The sequence below is a fragment of the Salminus brasiliensis genome, chromosome 15, assembly GCF_030463535.1.
Source record: "Salminus brasiliensis chromosome 15, fSalBra1.hap2, whole genome shotgun sequence".
In the NCBI taxonomy this organism is placed as follows: Eukaryota; Metazoa; Chordata; class Actinopteri; order Characiformes; family Bryconidae; genus Salminus; species Salminus brasiliensis.
The window spans coordinates 27,822,900-27,845,639 of NC_132892.1; the positions used below are offsets into that span (position 1 = coordinate 27,822,900).

Consider the following 22,740-nt stretch of genomic DNA (forward strand, 5'->3'; position numbering starts at 1 on the left):
ACCACTAGGTTTTTTAAAAATGACTATTAGAGAAATGATTATTATTAGAGTATTAATAGTGTTTCAAATACTTTCAGTTTCACCCTCCAGTCATCCCTGGTCCAGAGGCTCTCTAGCACTTGAGTTTGAGGAGCCTGCCATAGAAAAGAGCACTTTGGTGTAGAGCTGGGCAATATGAGAATATTTTATCATATCGTGATGATAAATGTTGTTATTGTGGTACACAATATGCTTTTCTGAGTGTATCATGGATATCGTCAGTACTTAAAGAGCAACTGATTAACTGCACGTTTCATTACAAACAGTCTAATCAGTCTTCTTTAATTCAATAGAAGGACTCAGTATGTGAGAATACTTGAATAGCAGTTTTTAAACATTTCTCGCTGTTGGTGCATTTTGTCTACATGATGAAATAATGTGATAAATATCGTATATCGTAAGAAATGGCTTAAAATATCGTGATATCATTTTTTTCCATATCGCCCAGGTCTACTTTGGTGTGATAAGTGGATCACACACTATAGGAAGGAAGGTCAAGCAGGCGCCTCTTGCTGTTCGCATTCAAAATATCTATTAAAATGAAATGAATGTGATTGTATACCATAGAATACTGTGCTACCCCCATATTCAGCTTTAGCTATAGGTCAGTATTCTAAATATTTACCTGACAGTAAAAGGCAGATATGCAATTTCAAAGTCTTGCACATGTCCCATGCAGTGACACTTTACAAAGCCATGGGATTTGTAGTACATCAGTGTACATCAGTACATTGTATCTTTATCTGATTCCAGTCCAGTGATTTGGTGTAATTGCAGGGATGGACCGCTGCTGATACTGATACTGGGATTGGATATTGGTCCTGATACTAACGCAGTTAGCTGGATCGGGTATCAGATAATCAGGCTGATCCACAAGGCCGACCCATTCACTGAACCAGATTCCTGCACCGCCGGTAACTCAGGATCAGTGTAACCTACAGACATGATACACATATCATAGCAAACAGCAAGACTTACCCTATCTACCCTATCACCAGCGCCCCCAACCTGTCATCCTGACTATCTAGCTCTGAAAAACAGCTGAAGTCCACTAAAATCACTAGATTCACACTGCGCCAAAGTCCAGCACAATTAGTATAAGTAATATAAGTAAATGAGTTTAAGTCAATCCTGATGCCTTAAGTCTCTCCCACATGGTGAGGTACATGATATAGTCATTCAACAATGGTATCAGATCGGTATCGGGTATCGATCGACACGCAAAGTTTATGTATCGTATCGGAACAGAAAAAGTCGTATCGGTGCACCCCTACTTAATTGCTTGTGAATTATTTACCTATGGCTAAATGAATGGAGAGTCATGTTTTGAATATAACCAGCAGGTGGTGTAGTTCTGCACTTTCCTTCCACAGAGTCTGGACGACTGGTCGAGGGGCAGTTTTGATGCCCTGATTGTATTGACAGCAATAATAGAGAGGGAGGATTTGGGGGGTTAAGATGAACAAGTATATTGTAGTTATTAAAGCTAGAACCTGTATTTTCACTGGAAATCTTAATCTTTGCCACAAATTCAGTCGTGCCAAAATCATCAGGTCTTAAAACACATTCAGGCACAAACTTTAATCCAGACTGTAATACAGCAAATATCAGATCAGCTGGTCCCTATAAAAATAACATTGTCCGTATATTTAAAATATAAATCTTTTTTTTATTGATTATTTTACAGCTGCAGGTTTTTTAAGAGTACCTGTGTTGTGTTTGTATTTTAAAGCTGTGTGATTTGATGTGCCTTTTGCCTTTACTGTGCCCTTAAACCTGATGAAAGCTCTGAAATGCACTGAAGGACGAGGTGGATTCGTGTCTCAGGTGTTGTAGACGTTTGTTTACACCTTTTATAGGACAGTATTTAATGCTGCTGTGTTTTTTTCTAAGGAATGTATTTATGATGCTTGAGCTGAAACGTATTAAAATACCAAGGAAAGTGTTTATGTGAAAGATTTGATTTCGATTTAGCCTTGATTTTTTGGGCTTGAGTTTTTCTGTAACTGTCTGGATTTGAAGAAATCTCCTGTATTCCTGACTTTCACACCATCATGTGCCTTAATGGAAACTTCTTTGCACTTTTTAAACACACACTGCCTCTCAAAAGTCAAAAGCAGAAAAAAAATCTGCAAAGGTTTTAATATTATCAGACAGATGTTTTCTGATATTTTGGATATATTTACATTTACATTTAGGGCATTTAGCGACTTACAAAAGTGCTTTGCTATTTACCCAAGAAAAACCTCAGCCAGTTTGAATGGGCTAAGACACTACTTTAGACACTACTAAACACAAGTCAGTAAGGTGATCACTCTACTATTTGCCCAAGTACTCTTGGTGGGTCTTCAGTCTGCGTTTGCGAGCGACTTTTATACCCTTAGTCATTGCTACTTTTAAAAAGGGGTCTGGCCTTCTAGCTTAAAGCAGAAGCTGCCTGCCTAGATCTCCAGCCTAGAGTTCATCTCTTACAGTCTGTTCTAACATAATCATAGCAAAAACCTTCTTAACTTATGGTGGAATTCAATGTGAAAATATGTATTATGGAGCATTTCTATTGGTCCATTCATCATTCAATTTGGACACAGTGTAAAGAACAACGGCTGGATTCACATTTGGTCAAAAAGTTGAAATAATAAAAAATGAATATAATGGATCCAAAGGTGGTTCCTTTATGGTTTGAATCACCCTTTAAAATAAAAAAACAACAATGTTAAATATTAAAAATATATATAACAAATATATAAAACTATGCATGTAACTATGCAGTTTAGAAACACTTATGAATACCTTATGTATATAATGCATTACAAATACAGGAGCCATAGGAAGCGCCACCAAGATCTGCTGGCCCAAAGGTGCTTTAATCTCCTGAGAGGCCTGAGTGTTATGAGGCCTCCAGATAGTGGATACAGCCCAACCCTAACAGAGGAACATGTAATAGGTGGGCTTCGGTGTTATTCTGAAGGTATGACTGGCACAAACTGTTTAATTCCCTGCTTAGTCTGCAGTATGTTGGCTTGTGCCATGTATTAATTAATATAACAACCTTCCGAGGCTTCAAACTTTTGACAGGCAGTGTGTATCCAGGGTTCACTCCTCTCCGATGACTTAACTGTACACTTCACATATACACAGTGTATTTCTCCTGTCTGAGTGTCTCAGTTTGGCCTACTGTGCATGTGTTTAATTTTACTGACTTGTTTCTGTGCATGATTTACTGTGATGCTGTACTTTTTTACACTATACGATCATCTCCATCTGTTCTTTACTCTGTTTATTACCTCCATCTCTCAAGATTGTTCAAACTAAGATCAAATATCCGTATGTTTAAAAAACACTATGTCCAAATGTTTGCGGACACCCACAAATGACTTCTAATGACTGCATTCAGCTACTTTAAGTAGTGTGTGCACACATTGCTGAAACACATAGCTTAGTCTAGTCCCTGTAAAGAAGTACTGCCGATAGAGTAGGACTCTCTGGAGCAGATAAATGAACCCATTGGCACCATGCTGCATAATGCCAGGCGTGGGCTAGAGGGTTATTATGCCCCCCAGCATTAAGCTGTAGAGCAGTGGAAGAACTATGTTCTCTGGAATGAAGGTTGGTGCTCCATTCAGTACTTTTGAGTGGATGAGCTGGTGAGGTGGGGTGGGGTGGTGATCATCCAACATCCTGACCTCACTAACGCGCTTGTTGCCCTGGACAGTAGAGGCAGTTACTAGTTACTTTTTTTTTTTGGTACCCTTGATTTGATTTGAAAACAGTGAATAGGTTTGTACATTTGTTGTTACTGGGACCCAGTTAGGCAGCCTACTTTCACATGGGTCCTATCTAGTGTACAACCCAGAAGGCCCCATGTTTGACCCTTCCTAGTTCGATCACTGACCCTGGTGGGCATCTATATGTGGGGCCAACATGGAAACCATGGACAGAACTTTCTGGTTCCCAATTGGGCTACTCATACATGCCTCACCTAGGCAGGTTATCTGGGTGACTGGGAAGGGAAGGCAGTGTTTTGAATCTATTACACACTCATGTTTGAAAATGGAGGACAATTTCGGGCCTTTTAAAGCACTGTGATGCTAATGTCGCAGTCAGTAGACTGTTAACTGTGTTATATCCTCTGAAACACAAAGCCATGTTTACTAAGGGTAATAAATGTGAATGTACAGAACGGAGTATGGAGACGTAGTAGTTTGCTCTTCTTTCCCCCCCAAATAAATTAACTGACCTTACCTTTACATTTATGGTGTTCAGCTGATGCTCTTATCCAGAGCAATGTGAATTATGTTACACATGTTGGAGAATGTAGTGTTAGGAGTCCCAGGGTCTAATTGGTGTAGAGTGGTGTGGTTGCCCAGCCAGGGACTTAAGCCCAGGCTGCCATGGTGGAGGGTACAGTTGTTACCCACTGCGCTACACCAACCACTCAGAGATACGATTTGGCTAAGCAGTATCTAATTATTTAAATGGTTATTTCACTTAAAGTTAAGTTCAGTATACACAGAAGCGCCAGAACATTATGACCACTTAGTGTAAGTACTTAGCATTGATTATCTCGTCGTGATATCTAACAGAAGATCTGGGAAGCATAGTAGACAGTATGTGAACAGTTGGTTGTGTAGTCGATGTGTTGGAGCTGGACAAATGGTCAGGTTTGAAGACCCAAGCAACTTTGACAGTAGCCTAATTGCTATGGCCAGACGCCGGAGTTCGAACATCTCCAATGCAGTGAACATTGTACCAACGAACAGCGGTCTGAAGAGGACGACAGGATGTTCCCATGCTATCCCGTCTGGTCCAAACCAACAAAAAGGCTACTGTGGTGCAAGTCCCAGAGGTTTTTAATGCTGGTCACGGGAGGACAATGTCTCAACATACAGTGCATCCCACCCTGCTGCAGATGGGGCTGGTCAGAGTGCCCATGCTAACCCCTGTCCACCACTGAAAGCACCTCCAATGGATATGCGAGAGTCAGTACTGGACCTTGGAGCAATGCAAGAGAGCCGCCTGGTCTGAGTTTACTTGTACTTCAGATGGACTGCTGGGAAGTGTGCTGTTTTTCTGCAGAATGCGTTGGAACAAGTCTGATCCGTGGTGACTCCACCTCGCAACTTTCAGGGCTTAAAGGATCAGCTGTAACGTCTTGGTGCTAGATACCACAGAGCACCTTCAGAGGTCTTGTAGAGTGAGCTGTTGTAGTGGCATCCAAAGGTCGTAAAGTTTTGGCTCATGTGTGCCCCTGTTCCTTGCAATCTAATTGACTTACTTCTGGCAGAAACTGTTGATGATGGGTTATTCATGTACACACACGTCTTATGAAGGTATACACCGATCAGCCATAACATTAGTACCACTGACAGGTGAAGTGAAACAGTTGACTATCTTCATCTACAGAGGAATCTGTTAAGAGGTGGGATCTACATATGAGGCAGCAAGTGAACGGTCAGTTATTTAAGGTGATGAAGGCACCTTAGTCATGGTGTCAGAGACCTAGGGACACCTTCAGAGGTCTTGTGGAGTCCATGCCTCAAATGGTCAGATTTGTTGTGGCAGCACACGGGGGACCAACTCTACATTAGGCAGGGCTCTTGGTTCTTGATTACAGGGTTGCGGGTTCGATAGCCAGACTCGGCAAGCTGCCACTGTTGGGCCTTTGAGCAAGGCCTTTCACCCTCTCTGATCCCCAGGTACCGCAGCAATGGCTCCCCAGTGCCCCAGGTACATGTGATAACAGTCACTGTGTGTGTTTGATCAGATAGAGAGAGTGTGTGTGTGTGTGTGTGTGTTTGTTCACTGCACGGATGGGTTAAAGGCGGAAGCCAAATGCCAGCCGTGTCCCGCGCCCGTCCGACATAAATGATTTGCTAACGTTATGGCTGATCAGTGTAAACAACAAATACACGACAAGGATCCCGTTACAGCATAGTTTTAAAAGTGTCTCTTTATTGCTCATGTCCAAGCTGGTGGGCTGTGTGGTTTACCTAAAGAAACAGAACAAAAACCAACGGAAAAAAGCTAACTTAAAACCCTCCAAACTGAAAGTGAATCTGTAGCAAGTTTAAGCTTGTGTGTGTCGTCTAAAACCCATTTCTGCTAATAAGCACCTCATATAAGCCAGTGCTTTCCCTGGTCTGACTTTTCTAAAAGCACAAACCGTTCACAGTACAGGTAGTAAGAACCTGACACAGAAAAAAAGGATAAAAACTGTAAAAGAAACTAAACGAAAAAACGCAGAAATGCCAAAGTTGTCGAGTGAGAACGTCATGCGCTTGATGATGTGTTTAACTGTCCGTGCACTCAAAACTGAAAAGGAACAAGCCTGAAAGTGAAAAAACAACCACCACCGAGTGCAACAGTGAGCAAAATTCTACTACAGACAGAGATCGAATGGCATACGACAGGATCAAACTCCAATCTCTCTTTCGACTAATGTCCCTAACCTTGCTAAAACCACACAGACTGGTGTTAGCAAACTAGCCAGAACGGATGTGTTAATGTCCAAACTAATCTCAAGATACTGTACCCTTTTCTCTAGAACATACAATGGAGTGGAAAAAGACAAACCTGTTACTGAATTACACTGCAAAGAAGACTTACGGGTTACATAAGTTGTGCCTAGCAAGCGTTTAATTTCTCATTTTCAGTTCTCCTTAGTTTTTAGCCTTCTCTTTTATTATTCGCCGCTTTGAACCTTTTAAAAGACATCAATTTCCAACGTCAACAACAAACTCAATGCAAGATACTGTATACGTACATACGGATATATCATCTATCCAGGTGGTCAGTTGTAGTAAGGGGTAGTTATGCTAACCTCAACAAGGAACTCTTTAAGGTCCAATAAGCACTGCACAGTTTCCGACGCCAGGGAGCGAAGCCCCTGTTTTTTTTCGCCCCAAGAAAAAAGAAGCATGTTGGTGCTACACACTTTCTTGACTAATTCTTTTTTTTCTTTTGCCACTCCTCTTCGTCGTCTTCTTTTTTTTATTATTATTTAGAAAATGAATTAAAAAACGCTCAACATCGTGAGCTTTACAAGGTATACAAAATACGTAAAAAGAAATTAAAACATCGGACTGAGGTACCCTGTTCTTGAGGTAGAACGTTATCGTACTAGTTTGCGTAAGAGGTCGCCTTTTTTGACCTGTGTAGACAATCATATTGGCGTTGCTTTTTTTTTCTTCCTTCTTATCTTGCTTTCACTGTTCTTGGAGCAATGGCTGATAAACAAACCCACTGCTGGCTCTGAACAGGCGACGTTAAAATACTGCAGTGTGTACTACTCTCACTCTCGCGCCAGTCACGATCAATGATCAATGTAGTGATGTTACTTAAATTGTTTTCTTCTTCAATGATTTGCTTACAAATTTAACACACAAGGTCAATATTTTATATATATATATATAATGTGTGTGTGTGTGTATGTTTTGTTTTTTTAAGTCAGCATCTTGATCTCATTTAAAATGGTATTTTTCCAAATCCTGAAGGGTCTAAAAATTGCTAAAAAAAAATAAAAACAAGAATTTAAACAACTCAGCATTGTTTTCATATGCTTTTAGGACTGAAAATAAAATAAAATAAAATCATAAATATTATTTCGGTGTAGGCTACATAAGAACGAACGTAAACACGCTCACAAACCGTGTTTCGCATGATGACTTGATATCCTCATAGGGACTGGTTTTTGCAGCAGAACCGTGACGAACCACACGCCAGGGACAAAGGTCATGAACAAGGAACAGAGAACGAACGAAAGAAAGAAAGAAGGAAAAAGAGACAGAGAGGGAGACGCTAGCAAATTGGCGTTAGCTGCCTGGCCTTGTACAGCACATCGGCTGGCAGAAGGCAGTCTCACGATACACAATATACATTCATGACATTTATCAGGGCTGCCTGGGCAGGACCTGATTATCAGCCCAAACCCTTATTCCTTATTGCACTCGCACTTTACAAGACTTTTGCTGTTCTTTCACAAATAAGTGCTTGTGTTGAATGTGGGTTTGCATGATTGGGAACTTTTGCGATGCAAAATAAGACATTCTGAACAACAATCATTAATTCAGGCTGACTTGAGATTTTTACAATCATAATCATCACATGATTTGTGTTTTTTTTTCCCTCATAATTTGGAGGCAGAGGTCTGAAAATACTCAGCATGGCCAGAATAATTGGAGGAGGAGCTAGAAATTTAAACATAGGAAACAAGTCGAAGAGAAAGATCCAGAAACAGGTGGGAGAAGCAGAATGTGGGTGAAGGAGTAAAACCGTTCAAATGTTGGCACACGGGCTAATTTTCTGACTACCAGTTTAACCTTTTGTCTGGTAAGAAGTGCTTGTGCTAAGCTTAAAAAATAAATTGAGTAACAGAGTACCTACAGCTAGGCCTGCCTGTTCACATTAAGAGCCTGATTTTACTAACTCTAGTAAGTGCAAAATTACAAAATCGCTTAGCTTGTACACGGCCGACGACTGCGACTGGCCGTGTTCGGGCAAGGAATCCGTAATGATCCAAGTACTACCGATCGGGTCATGAAAACTGGACATGCTAACCATTGTAACACATGCTAAATGCTTTGGAGAAAAATCTGCTCTAGGCGTCCTAAAGTAGAGTGTTGTTCTACTACAGAAACGTTGTTTTAGATAGAAAGCACATTATGGTCTTCTAATAAATTAACATTGTTAAAACAAATAGACCTACTAGTCTTTCTCGAATCTCCCTTAGGTAGTTCGTTATCAACGCAACAATCTGCCTTTAACGGCTTGAAATTGTAGTCCGGCCTACATTTACGCAGTGTGCCCACGCGCTTTGCATCTGCCTGCCTGTAAGAACACGAGAAGTACGATGTTTTGCTGGTAAAACCGTCTCATATGCGTACAGGTGGCGCAGTTTCTGCTTTACGTAGTAACAATTACTGCATGTGTGCTTCTCGAAGAGAGACACAACCCCTACGAACAGTGGTCGCTTGCGTACCATAAGACAGCATCTCGACACGTTAAACGTTCGACGCCCCTCGCCCGCTAACGTGTTCATTCCAATGTCGAGTTTGAAGCACTTGCGCCTCTTTTTTGTTGTTGTTTTTTTGTTGTTGTTGCTGCTCTTCTAGTGAGCTTTCTGTCGTTTGTTTTTTTGTTGTTTGTTTTTTACTTAAAGTTCTTTGGTTTTGATCGTGTTTCTTGTCCTTCCCGTCTGTTTCCTTGTCGCTCTTTCTTTCTTTCGCTTGCGCTTTTTGCTCATTTTGGTTTGCGCTCGGAGGAGCTACATTCATAGGCTGCTGCTGCTTGCTGGCGCCCTCTGATGGTCACTTGGTGTGCTGCGAAGGTGTTGGTGCCCCCTGCTGGTTTTTCTGTTCTTGCTGTTTTACTTGCTGAATGATCTCTCTGATTTTCCGCTGGGCGGTCTGCCAATCAACACAAAATTCAAGTCAATTAATTTAAACATTTTATACAGCATTAATTAATATCTGCTCTCAGACCATAATATTATAGATATAGAATACAAAATCACAATCTGAATCTGGCAGTTGTTTTTAACATTGTGTCTGGATTTTATGATGAATGGACCAATAGAAATGCTCCAAAATTACCTGGAATAACATTGATAAGATTTTTACATTGATAAGATTTTTGGCTTTTCCTGTAAAGTTGACAGTTTGGAGGTTTTTGTGTGAAAGTGGTGATGCACTATATTGCCAAAAATATTATCACCCATCAAAATCATTGAATACAGGTAATTCCAATCAACTCCATGGCCACAAGTGTGTAAAACCAAGCACCTAGGCATGCAGACTGCTTCTACAAACATTTGTGAAATAATGGGTCACCCTCAGGAGCTTAGTGATTTCCTGCATGGTACTGTGATAGGATGCCACCTGTGCAGCAAGTCCAGTCGTGAAATTTTCTTGCTACTAAATATTCCACAGTCAACGGTCAGTGGGAGTATAACGAATTGGAAACGACAGCAACTCAGCCACGTAAAATCGCGAGTTAATCACTATAGACCTCCAACCTTCATGTGGCCTTCAGATTAGCTCAAGAACAGTGCATAGAAAGCTTCATGGAATGGGTTTCCATGGCCAGGCAGCTGCATCCAAACCTTACATTACCAAGTGCAATGCAAAGTCGGATGAGTCGGATGCAGTGGTGTAAAGCACGCTGACGCTGGAGATGTGTTCTCTGGAGTGACTAATCACTCTTCTCTGTCCGGCAATCCGATGGACGAGGTTGGGTTTGGCGGTTGCCAGGAGAACAGTACTTGTCTGATTGCATTGTGCCAAGTGCAGAGTTTGGTGGAGGGGGGATTATGGTGTGGGGTTGTTGTTCAGGAGTTGGGATCGGCCCCTTAGTTCCAGTGAAAGGAACTCTTCATTGAATTTCATGCTCCCAACTTTGTGGGAATAGTTTGGGGACGGCCCCTTCCTGTTCCAACATGACTGCGCGCCAGTACACAAAGCAAGGTCAGACATGGGTGAGTGAGTTTGGTGTAGAAGAACGTGACCAGTCTGCACAGAGTCCTGACCTCAACTCGATAGAACACCTTTGGGATGAATTAGAGCGGATACTGTGAGCCACGCCTTCTTGTCCAACATCAGTGTCGGACCTCACAAATGCATTTCTGGAGAAATGGCCAAACTTTCCCATAAACACTAAACTCCTAAACCTTGTGGAAAGCCTTCCAAGAAGAACTGAAGCTGTTATAGCTGCAAAGGGTGGCCCGACATCATATTAAACCCTATGGATTAAAAATGGGATCTCACTCAAGTTCATATGCGTGCAAAGGCGAGCAAACACTTTTGGCAATATAGTGTGTTAGGTCAGAGTGTAATTACACTGCCTGTTATTGAGCTGATGCATATTTGTCTGAGTCTTCATTTAAAAGGGGCATGCACGTACCTGACTGGCAAAAAAATGGCCGATAATTTTCACAAACACCTCATCGTTCTCATCTGGCGTTTGGTCCCGTGGAACTATAACCTCAGCGCTAGTAAGGTTTTGCAATTCATTCACCTGTAGTGAAGTGAGCGAGAGAGAAAGGGATACTCATTCATAATATGGCATGTGGTAACAAGTCAACCAGAAACAGACGAGACGACAACAAACGGAAAAAAAAATATGACGCTAATAATAACTCTCCAACGTTCAGACACACCGTTTTGCCGCCTTTTCCTATGACTCGACCGGCAGCAGCCGCAGGGACTTTGATATGCGTCTCTAGCTTCACCTCCTCCTTAGCGGTGAAAAAATTCTCCTCTTTCAGCTTCCCAAATATCCGTCCTTGAGCCTGCGGCCACAGACAGAGCATAAAAATGTCATTTACACAGTTCCCGTACACCACATTTGATTAGTCAGCCAAGACATGTGATGTCTGAATTATGCTTCTGTAGTTTCGCACTGCAGCTGAGGCTACAATACACTACAAGTCCAAATGTTTGTGGACACCCCATCTAATCAATGCATTCAGCTACTTTAAGTTGCAACCATTGCTGATACAGCACACCCAAAGCTGGTCTAGATCCTGTAGAGAAGTACTGCCAATAGAACAGGACTCTCTGGAGCAGTTAAACATGAACTTATTCGCTCCATGCCCAATGCCAGGCGTGGGCTAGAGGGGTATAAAGCCCCCCAGCATTGAGCTGTGGAGCAGTGGAAGAAATTTGTTCTCTAGAATGATGGTTGGTGCCCCATCCAATACTTTTGGGATGAGTTGAGGATCAAGTGGGGTGGTGATGATCCAGCATCCATCGCCTGATGCTGAATGCTATCAAATTTTCACAACAATGCTCAAAAGTCCAAACCAAAGACTCATGACCTAATAACTCAACACTGATGTAAGCGTGTAAAGATTTACACACCAAACACGTCTTGGCTGAGTGTATGTCTGAAAGTAATTTTTGTTATATAGTTTAAACACAATCAGTTCACATATTGCACCTTGAACTGGGCTTCAGGAGGACCAGTGATGATGACCATTCTCTCAGGAGCATCAGGGCTGTCTGAGGGGGCAATCTGCAAACAACAAAACACAGACTTTACTTACTACAGTCCTTAGGGTTGGAAATTCAGAGTATAGATAAATTCATAGATAGACAGACAGACAAATCAATAGATTGGTAGATGGATGGATCAATAGACAGATAATTATTGATCTAGATGGACAGACCGGTGGATGGATGGACAGCCACAAAGACATAAATGGATACAGACAGAAATAGATGGATAGACGGATTTCTTTATATAGACAGTCAGACGGATGGATGGATAGAAAGACAGATGGATAGGTATATGGATAGATGGACAAATAAGGTCAGACAAATAGAGAAGTCTTACTTTAATGGATGCCCCCGCGAACCGTGCTAGTTCCTTTATATGCTGTCCTTTCTTTCCTATTAGAGCTCCTACTGCCTGAGTAGGGATAAAGAGATACACCACCTCCTGCTCCGGTGCCTAACACACACACACACACACACACACACACAAAATAAATGTGTAAAAATCAACACATCCCAAAGTATATAGATATACATTCTATTTGGCTACTTTCAGCTTCACCCACCAATGATACAGGTGCTCAACTGCACACAGAGCTTGTATAATCTCCATAGAAAGGCTTGTCTAGTATCAGCTAGGGGGTATGTAGCCCCCTAGCATTGATCCAGTGGGATGAATTGCAGTGCCAGAACTAATCATCCAACATCAGTACCTGACCTCAGCAATGCTCATGTGGCTACATGCAATCAAACTCTTACTGACATGTACCAACATCTAGTGTAAAGCTTAGAGGCTGGTACTGCAGCAAAGTGGGACACACTCCTGATCAATGCCATTGATTTCAGGGTGGATGAGAAAGTGTCCACACACTTTTGGACATTTAGCGTGTAAAAATTAAAGCTAACTATACTAAAGGTAACTATGTGTCCTTGTGAGGTTAGGGTCTAAGCGCTACTCATGACCACAACCTTAACGGCCATTACAGAATGACTGAGCATAACCAATAACCAGCCCCCTCACACCCTTAAAATACACCAAGCAACACACACAACTTTGCTTTTACACAATGTCAGGACACAGGGGTCAAATATAGGATTTCAGACATTATAGGTTTACAGATCTGTTACTAAAACCTGTTACAGACCTGTTAGTAAAATTTTCCATTTAAAAAAAAAAAAAAAAAAAAAAAAAAAAAAAGTTTGAGCACCCTATTTGAACTCTCAGATAACATTTCTATGGTTTCTAACCTGATAGGCTGTGGTTGCTTGTTAGCTTCACTCTGAACATTAACATAATTAATGTCCACAATGAAGGAAAAGACCAAGAAGCTGAATTTGCTGAAGCTGAATTTGCAGGTGTGTGGAAGCATACGGTCATATGGGTCTACCAGCAGTGGCAGAAGGACCTGCGCTGACTTCTACAAGCAAATCCAGCCTAAAGCAAAGCTATTTTGCTATTATCTGCTTTACGACCCATTTTCAACACATCCAATAAAACACTCCCTGAACTGTACCACCTCTATCACTTCAGTCACCTCAATCCTGTCAAACACCATGCAGGTATTTATAGCCTGATCATCCTTGTGCAGCGCCATCTGCAGGACCCTGAACTTACTACCACCTTAAACACGCAAGGTGACAATGTCTTTATAATTCTATGTGTAAAAAAATGTAATGTCTTATTAATCATAGTTTAGGAAGCAAAACATTTTGGCACTTAAAATATAATGTGGATTTTTCAAAACTGAAAGCGCCCACAAATCCACAAAGCCATGCACACACACTCACTCGCTCACTGCAATTTGTGTTTTGACACAGTGTATTTCTGTAATTTGTCTTGGCACATAAAGATTAAGTAAACAGCAGAAGAACGGAGGTGTTGACGTGAAGAGCAGTCTGACTTGTTCTATCCTGCTACTCTTTTACCGTTGCCACGTGTTCCTCTTACACAACAACCTCCTCAGTCTTTCTCTGCCTTCTTTAGGAATGAAAGCGACGGTGCTGTAAAGGTCCGACCTCGCAGCAACACACAGGAAACGATTAGATCACTTCATACTGGATTAATTCACTCTGGGTGAATTCCTTTGGTCTGATTCAGAATGATTCAGTGAAGTTACACATTCACCACCTTTCCATTATTTTCTTAATCTATATCTTATTGTTCTTACAATGTACAGAGCACACACACACACATTACTGTAAATTATTTATAACATTGTTTAACATATGGACAGCGCAACATCTCTCAAGTGATATAACCACTGGTCTAGCGCTGGCTGGTTCCAGTATGACGTATAGCTCCACCCATCCCCATATATTTCAATGTTTCAAATTCCAGCAGCTAGTTTTCTCTGTGTTAACTCACCCATTTTTTTTATTTCCCCCCCAGAAACCCTTAGCCTTTAAACCCTTACTCTGCTCTAGCATAAGAAGGTGGGGTCACACTTAGGAATGAAGTGATTGACAGCTTGGGCCTGAAGAGCCTGGTCATCTGCAGGACCTGCATGAGACCCTTTCTGTTCATTACATGGAGAAGCTGAGTTGTAGAGGAACTTACATGAGCTGCACGTTTACTGTTGAGACGTATACCAACGTAAAGTTGGTCTGGGGGAATGAGGCGGGTCAACCAAGAGTCTGGCTCTGCCTCTGGTCTCTACTGCACAGACTCTGGTTGCAAATTTGCCAACATGGCGGACAGTTTTGGCTTCATTTCTAGAGAACGGACGGGAATGGAACCAAGGAGTCCATGTTTTCTACAGTCATTTTTTTAAATTACTTATTAAAACAATTCTTTACTTTTTAAATTCTAATTTAATTTTGACCTCAAAGCTAATTTGTCATTCTGTCTCTAATTTTGTAATTACTGCTCGGCTACATTGTAAATGGGGGCTTCCTTCAATGTATTCCTGAGATAAAAGGTTGACTGAATTTAAGAATTTGGAACCAGTGTAAGAAGTGCATTTGTAGACCCCCAGTGAGACGACTGTGGTTGTTATTAATGAAGCAAGGTGATTTTAAAGAAAATGCAGTACAGACTTACCGTTTGTTGCAGGGGTAAAGTGGGAGGTGCTCCATATAGACCGCCCAGTGCTGAAGTGTGGCCCTGTGACAACACACACGTACACATACATGGAGGATGTGGTGTAACACAAATATGTAGACTAAACAGCCGACCCCAACTAGAGCTGAATCACATGACCAAACATCCTTATGTCATTGTCTGCCTCACTATCCATCCATCAGCAGTACTATAAACACACACACACACACTCAACTAGACATACACACTGACCGTGCACACTCATACAAACAAACTCCTCAGACACCAATCAAAACAAAGTGTGTTTGTGTTCGTGTGTGTGTTCAATAGAAACACGAACAAGATGAGTCACGTCTTAAAGGGAGAGATGGGGGATTTTCAGCTGAGGTTCCTGCTAATACACACACAGAGGGCACGACCCTACCTGCCCCTCAGTAAACTCCCCTTGCTATTAATGTGGTGGATCTTCCTGTAAAGCTGAACCATAACAAATGATTCAGCCATGATTAACCTCCTCTGCTCACTCATTCACAGTGACTCAGACCCTAGTGTTACCACACCAGTGTGTTACCAAACACGCAGACCGTCCACAAGGCTTCACCTTAGTCTGACCAGCTAAAGCAGTGCCCTTTAGTATAGGGGGCTTATCTATTTAAAGCACTTACATTGAAAAAAAAAGTGCTGCAATCAATCGACTTGATTGAAAAGTGTGCATCATTTCCACATGGATTTTATTTTTATTTACATAAGTCTAATTTATACATCATATCGATGATGTATCCTGTAATTCGTGTGACTGCTATGTACTCCTTTCAATCAAACTGTCTATTCCTCTTTCATCAACGCTGTTATAATATGTTTTTGACCTAATGTGAATCTAGCTGCTGTTCTTTACATAGTATCCAAATTGTATGATGAATGGACCAATAAAATGCTCTGAAATGACTTGGAATTAAATGTTTTCTTCTATTTCATTATTCACCCCCCCCCCCCCCCCTTTTGTAACATTGCCATTTTGGAGATGGTTTTACATTAGAGTTGCAACGCTATGAGATTTTCACAGCATGATAACCCTCTCAGAAAATGTAATGGTACACAGTACTTCACTAGTCTAGTTTTTCTCACAGTTGTTCCTCTGCTCCACTGGTTCTCTGTTAGGTTGCATTTTTAAGTACCAGTATTAATCAAATGTATAAGTATATATATATGATAACCATAATTTTTCCTACCCTTGTATACATAAAACATGTATACTGCTTCACCCCTACTATAAGTTTACTACATCAACGGTTACTGCCAAAATAAGAGAACTCCCTGACTAAGTTGGTGGCTGATGTATTAATGCGTAAATGAAAAAAGTAAATTCAATGGAGCAAATTGTAAAGACTCGGAAGACAATCTAACCCATATGATTCTTGTGTCTACATAGAAGAGGAAGTATTTTTGTACGTACAATGTAAAGAACAACTGCCAATGTCAAAAATGGCAAAATTTAGGTCTCAAGATTTGTGCTGGACACTGGTGATACGCATATATTTCTTTCATGTCCGATCAAATGACATTTATTTTGTCTGTGAAAGGCCACTCTCGATTAGAGCTAGAGCCTTAGGTTTACCAAAGGACTGGGCAACTCCACATTGCTACTCATAAAATCTAGTCCAAGCACTGATGCACAATAAATGTCTTTTTTGTTTTAAAATGTCCAGAACATTTGTGCTCACCATAAAGGGGTTGTATGTGGAGGGGAGAGGGGCCACTCCTCGAGGTCCCCCAGCTGTAGACAGGACAGGCAGGGAAGAGGAGAAAATCCCCAATGCACTCAAATTCAGACCTGGGATCAGATTAGTCTGCAGCTACAGACGGAGAGAGAAAAATTAAAATATTTATAATTTAGGATCTCATCCAAGTTATTCAGTAAGCGCTATACAATACAATGCAATGTGAACGTTAAACTGTAGGATTTTATCCCCCAAATGTTGTGTAATAGCTCCTGAGTGCCACTAGGTGGTGCAGTGCTACAAGGCTGACTGCTGGTTTGGTTCTTAAGGCCAGAAAAGACCATCTGAATTATAATCCATTTTAGTTCATCTAACAGAGAGCCACACTCACGGATGCGTAAAGGCTGCTTGGTTCATACCTCATTTGCCAAGTATTGATTAAAAAAACCCAAACATTTAAACGCCTCATTTGCCAGGCAAGCAGTTCTTGATTGTTATAGAGGACGCTTTCCTTTGTGACAATCAATGAAACAATAAAGCATAACAAACAAAAGCATTTAGAGCCACATGCTGTTACTCTCTAGGCCACTGACTGCTGCTTTTAGAGCATTTAAAGCTCAGAACTGTATTTCTGTATACTGTACTATACATGCACTTATAGTACTGTATGTGTATACTGTACTATACATGCACTTATAGTACTGTATGTGTATACTGTACTGTACATGTATTTATAGTACTGTATGTGTATACTGTACATGTACTTATAGTACTGTATGTGTATACTGTACTGTACATGCATTTATAGTACTGTATGTGTATATTGTACTGTACATGTATTTATAGTACTGTATGTGTATACTGTACTGTACATGTATTTATAGTACTGTATGTGTATACTGTACATGTACTTATAGTACTGTATGTGTATACTGTACTGTACATGTATTTATAGTACTGTATGTGTATATTGTACTGTACATATATTTATAGTACCGTATGTGTATACTGTACATGTACTTATAGTACTGCATGTGTATACTGTACTGTACATGTATTTATAGTACTGTATGTGTATACTGTACTGTACATGCATGTATAGTACTGTATGTGTATACTGTACATGTACTTATAGTACTGTATGTGTATACTGTACATGTATTTATTGTACTACATGTGTATACTGTACTGTACATGTATTTATAGTACTGTATGTGTGAACTGTACTGTACATGTATTTATAGTACTACATGTGTATACTGTACTGTACATGTATTTATAGTACTGTATGTGTATACTGTACATGTATTTATAGTACTACATGTGTATACTGTACTGTACATGTATTTATAGTACTGTATGTGTATACTGTACTGTACATGTATTTATAGTACTGTATATTATTATAGTGTTCTGTTTGTATTGTGTGTATTGAACTGCAATAGTGTATGTACTGCAATACTGTATGTACTGTATGTATGCTATGATACTGCATTGCATCATATGTACTGTATATTGTACGGTTTGTGTACACCGTACTGAAGTAATGTATGTGTATTTGTACTGTATTTGTAGTGTGTGTACTGTACTGCAGTAGTACTGTATGCATTTGTACTGTACCTGTGTATAATGTACTGTGTGTATATTGTACTGCATATATGTATGTTAAACTGTATTTGTGAATATTGTAATTTTACACTATAGGTACTATAATTATGTTAAAAAAATACATAAAGTGAGCTGTAGCAAAATAAGAATTTATGGTAGTTTGTTAACCCAAATTATCATAATGAGACGTGAAGTCAGATTTACACCCTTGTTGAAAAACTATTGAATGGCTGGACTGCAGGGGTAGTATACCCAGCATTCCCAGGCCTGAGATATTCTGTGTGATGTTCTTACATTCAGAGCGGCCACGTCGTTCTCATAGGCTTCTCTCAGCTTCTTCATGATCTCCACCTCTGCATTACAGCAGTCCTCCACCCCTCCTCTCACTGTGATGGTACGCTCCAGGTTATATATGGTCAAGTCTTGCAACCTGCAGACGCAGGGGAGAGGGAAAAAAATAACAGTGATGGATGAGAAGGAGGGCTTAGCCCCTCATAAATAAGGCTAATGAGGCTTTAGACCTTGTGATGCTGATCTGACAGTAGGGTGTGCTTGGCAATTTATTTGTGATATTGTAATTTAATGAATATTGTAATATGCAGCGCACACAAAATAATAAGAGTTTAACTCTTGTACAAAAGTTTGGAAGCGCTTAGATTCTGTATGATGCTGGACAGTGTGGGTGGCTGACGTAGCATAACTGGCAGTTAAGTGTTCTCCTCCAAGCATGTTGGGCTTCAATGATGCTGCATTAGCCGTAGTGCTTTATATGCCTTTACCCCACTAGCTTGTATGCATTGTGTGATGGAGAAAGGCCTAGCATGTAGGAACTAGACATCACTCAATTGGGAAAAAAAGATTTGAAGGTTTGGGGTGATGGAAAAGCAGTTTTGTGCCAGAAAGCTTTTCTAAAGTGATTGTAAAATGCCTGTAAGAAGAATTATGAAATATCTCCAGATATTCAACAGAACTTTAAATTACTCCAAAATAATTGAAAAGGCTGGATCCAGGATTAAGTTACAACATAATTAACATACAGGATGCCTCACATTTTAAAATGGTGATTAAACCTCACAGACAAGAAATGACTATAAATACAGTGTTGTCTCATTAGATAAATAACTTCAGTTAGTTAAATAACTTTTGTTATACAACATTTTGAATAGACGTGTCTAGTTTACAATAATTGAATCCACATGATCCAGCCAGTGTTAAATTCAAACAAATAACTGATTAAAAAAAGGTATGTTTTCTTTATTGCTCCAAGAGTGAAGAGTTTTGATCAGTGGTGGCTCAGCTGGTTAGAGCTCCGGGATATTGATGACAGGGTTGTGGGTTCGATACTCTGGCTCAGCAAGCTGCCACTGTTGGGCCCTTAAACAAGGCCCTTCACCCTCCCCGGGCGCTGGAGTTGGCTGCCCACCGCTCTGGGGGTGTGTGTATGTGCTACCACAGATGGGTCAAATGCGGAGGACACATTTTGCTCTATTTTGCTATATGTGCACCTTTACCTTTTAAATGTCATGTTTTAAAACTAGGACTGAACACAAAAAGGGGATATCATTTTTTTATGATGTGCCCTTATAATTTGGCCCACTTAACAAGTGTTTATAGTAAATTTGCTGAATCTAGTGGATATCTGACATTTTCATGAGGTGGAAGAGCTGGCATTAGAGCTGGCATTAGAGCTGGCATTAGCTTAGTTAGCCAAGTTAACAACAACAACAACAACAACAACAAAAAATTCTGACTGACTGAAACCTCACTTTTTAGATGTTTAGACGAGAAAGACTCATGCGACTGGTGACTAATAGACCAGCGACTGTTGTTAAAAGGACAGGAAGGTGAATAAGTTTAAGTTTAGTTTTTCCTGGTTTGGGATCTGCAGCCACTGGTTAAGCTAGTTATTTTTCCAGACAGCCCAGTGCAGCTGCTGTCGGCCAGATGCTGAGCTACCGACACAAGTGTTGATGATAAAAACTGTAGCCGGCTATCTAGGCTTTGATAAGTTAGCTAGCAGGCTAAACACCACAGCACAGGTTGTGTTCCGGCTATCTGAGGCTCGAATCTCACAGGTTTAGAGGATAAAGCCTCATATGGGAGAGCACAGAGTCCAGGCAAAGGTTAAGAGTGGCTTAAGAGTGTTTTCCAAGATTTTCAGACACATTTAGTGGACTGCTTTATCTATGCGCTGTCTTTCAGGCAATCTACAGCACTTACAGTGGGTTTGTTTTTTTTCTCTCCAGCCTGTTACCAGAGCATGACCTCAACAATCAGTGAGCAGCACAACACCCCCTTCCTGTGGCCCTTTTAAATGCATGTAATTTTAAAAATACATTCTTTAACACAGAACACAATATTATTACCCATGTACTGCCCATGCCTAGATATGCTAAAACATGCAGGAAATTTGTGGAAGAACCTGGTTATTAATTAATACCCATAAAAAAAGCTGCTTCCAAACTTTTCACCAGTAGTTTAGTGAACATCATGCTATTTAGTGCACACTAGGTGACTTGTGGTTAAACTACTAGCACACCGTGGCTTTTGATGACCTAGTGTTGGGTGCATACTTTGTTATTGTAGGTTTGATAGAAGGGTGTAGGAGAGTGTGTGTGTGCGCTTACGGGGAAATGGTGATCTTGGTCCCGGTATCCTGCTCAATTTTCTTCAGATTCCTGCCCTCCTTCCCAATCAAACGACCCACCAGACTGTTATGGGCCAGGATCTTCAGAGGAACCTCATCAGCACTGTCTCACAAGGACACAGAGGTTCACTGTACTAATATAACAACACCCACCAAACAATTAACAAACAAGAGCTGAAGTTCAAAGAAGGTTAAAGGTAGACTGACGTTTTGGTGTCATTGGCTTCTTTCTCCATAACCTCCAGGATCATTCTGCAGGCGTGAGAGCAGCCCTCTGGAGACGAGTGGATGGTGATGGGTTTCTCTGCAGCCCCCGCGTTCTCTTTACGATGGATATCCACTCTGAAAGAGATTGAACATGTTGATCCTCACATCAGGGTAAAACTGCATTAACATTTCACCTAATAATTCAGGAGTTTCATTCAGTCCCATTTGTCCCCCAGGTGTATAAAAGTAAGACCCTAGCTCACTGAAATTTATTCCCTCCTAGATCTCCCACCATCAGCTGTAAGTGGTATTATTGAACAGTGATAGCGTTTAGGAGGAACCACAGAGAGCAGCTCAGCCACAAAGTGTCAGACCATGTAAAGTTACAGAGCGGGGTCAGGGCCGAGTGCTGAGCTCAGAGCATAGTGCAGAAAAGTCTCAACTGCAGAGCTCCAGACCTGTTAGAGCTGCAAATAAGGACCAACTCCATATTAATACCTATGGGTTTCGAATGGGATGTCAGAAAAGCTCCTGTAGGTGTACTGTGTAGATGTCCCAATACTTTTGTCCATATACTGTACATATTGCTATTCATATCTTCTATATATTACTAATTTTCTCAGCACATATTTTCTACTTTGCGTGTATGGTCCACGCCCATGGAGGCTTTTGGGCCGGAGTTCATGGCGGCTGAGGTGGTTGTTCAAGCAGAGGGGCGAGGTGAGGTGCAGGTGCCGGGGCATGGCTCATCTCTCAAAACGTAGTGTCATGTCATAACTCCACTTATTTTATTTAATCATATTATTTTATACATCCTCTCCTTATCCTATTGTTTTTATGGCTAGCTGTACTGTGTATGAATATGTATGTGACAAATGCACTCGGATTTGATGGCTAGTCGAACCTCATTGTGGGCTTGCTTGTTTAAACTGTATTCCACTCCAAGCAGAATAATCAGTCTTAAAAGGTACTTCAGGTGTTCCAGTCTGTTGAAGGTACTGTTTGGTAGCGGTGCGTATTGAACTACAAGGCCTGTGTTAAACAATACAATATGATAAGCAGCGTCTCATTAGGTTGAATGGGATTTTTGCCAATGTGCTTCTCCAACCAGGCAACAGTAGCTAGATGCAAAAGAATGTATTTGTGGATGGAGCAAGAATAGATCAGTTCCATAAGGATTAGATTCTGGTGCATTACATTTAAAATACAATGACTAATGAATTACACTATATGGACAAAAGTATTGGGACACCTGCTCATTTGTTGTTTCTCCCAAAAACGAGGGCATTTAAACGAGTTTGTCCTGCTTTTGTTGGAATAACTGTCTCTACTGTCAGGGAAGAAGGCTTTTTCACTGGATGGAGCACTATTCATCATTCCAGAGAACAACGCTGGATGGCTTTATACCCCTTTAGCCCACGCCTGGCGTCAGGTTCATGGTTATCTGCTCCAGAATCCTATTCTATTGGCAGTATTTCTGTACAGGGACTG

At 40.8% G+C, this 22,740-nt stretch overlaps 1 protein-coding gene across 1 annotated transcript in view; it reads right to left on the reverse strand.

Annotated features, from left to right (window-relative positions):
- Nucleotides 1-5,971: 5,971 nt before the first annotated feature.
- Nucleotides 5,972-22,740, reverse strand: part of igf2bp2b (insulin-like growth factor 2 mRNA binding protein 2b) — a 57,305-nt gene continuing 40,536 nt past the window's right edge. Inside the window, exons 7-16 of the mRNA XM_072657326.1 lie at nucleotides 21,250-21,384; nucleotides 21,023-21,145; nucleotides 18,690-18,825; nucleotides 16,791-16,922; nucleotides 15,070-15,132; nucleotides 12,370-12,486; nucleotides 11,974-12,048; nucleotides 11,192-11,323; nucleotides 10,936-11,049; nucleotides 5,972-9,443 (exon numbers count right to left, since the gene is read on the reverse strand). Coding sequence (XP_072513427.1) covers nucleotides 9,345-9,443; nucleotides 10,936-11,049; nucleotides 11,192-11,323; nucleotides 11,974-12,048; nucleotides 12,370-12,486; nucleotides 15,070-15,132; nucleotides 16,791-16,922; nucleotides 18,690-18,825; nucleotides 21,023-21,145; nucleotides 21,250-21,384 — 1,126 coding nt within the window. The 3' untranslated portion in view covers nucleotides 5,972-9,344. The remainder of the gene's footprint in view (nucleotides 9,444-10,935; nucleotides 11,050-11,191; nucleotides 11,324-11,973; nucleotides 12,049-12,369; nucleotides 12,487-15,069; nucleotides 15,133-16,790; nucleotides 16,923-18,689; nucleotides 18,826-21,022; nucleotides 21,146-21,249; nucleotides 21,385-22,740) is intronic.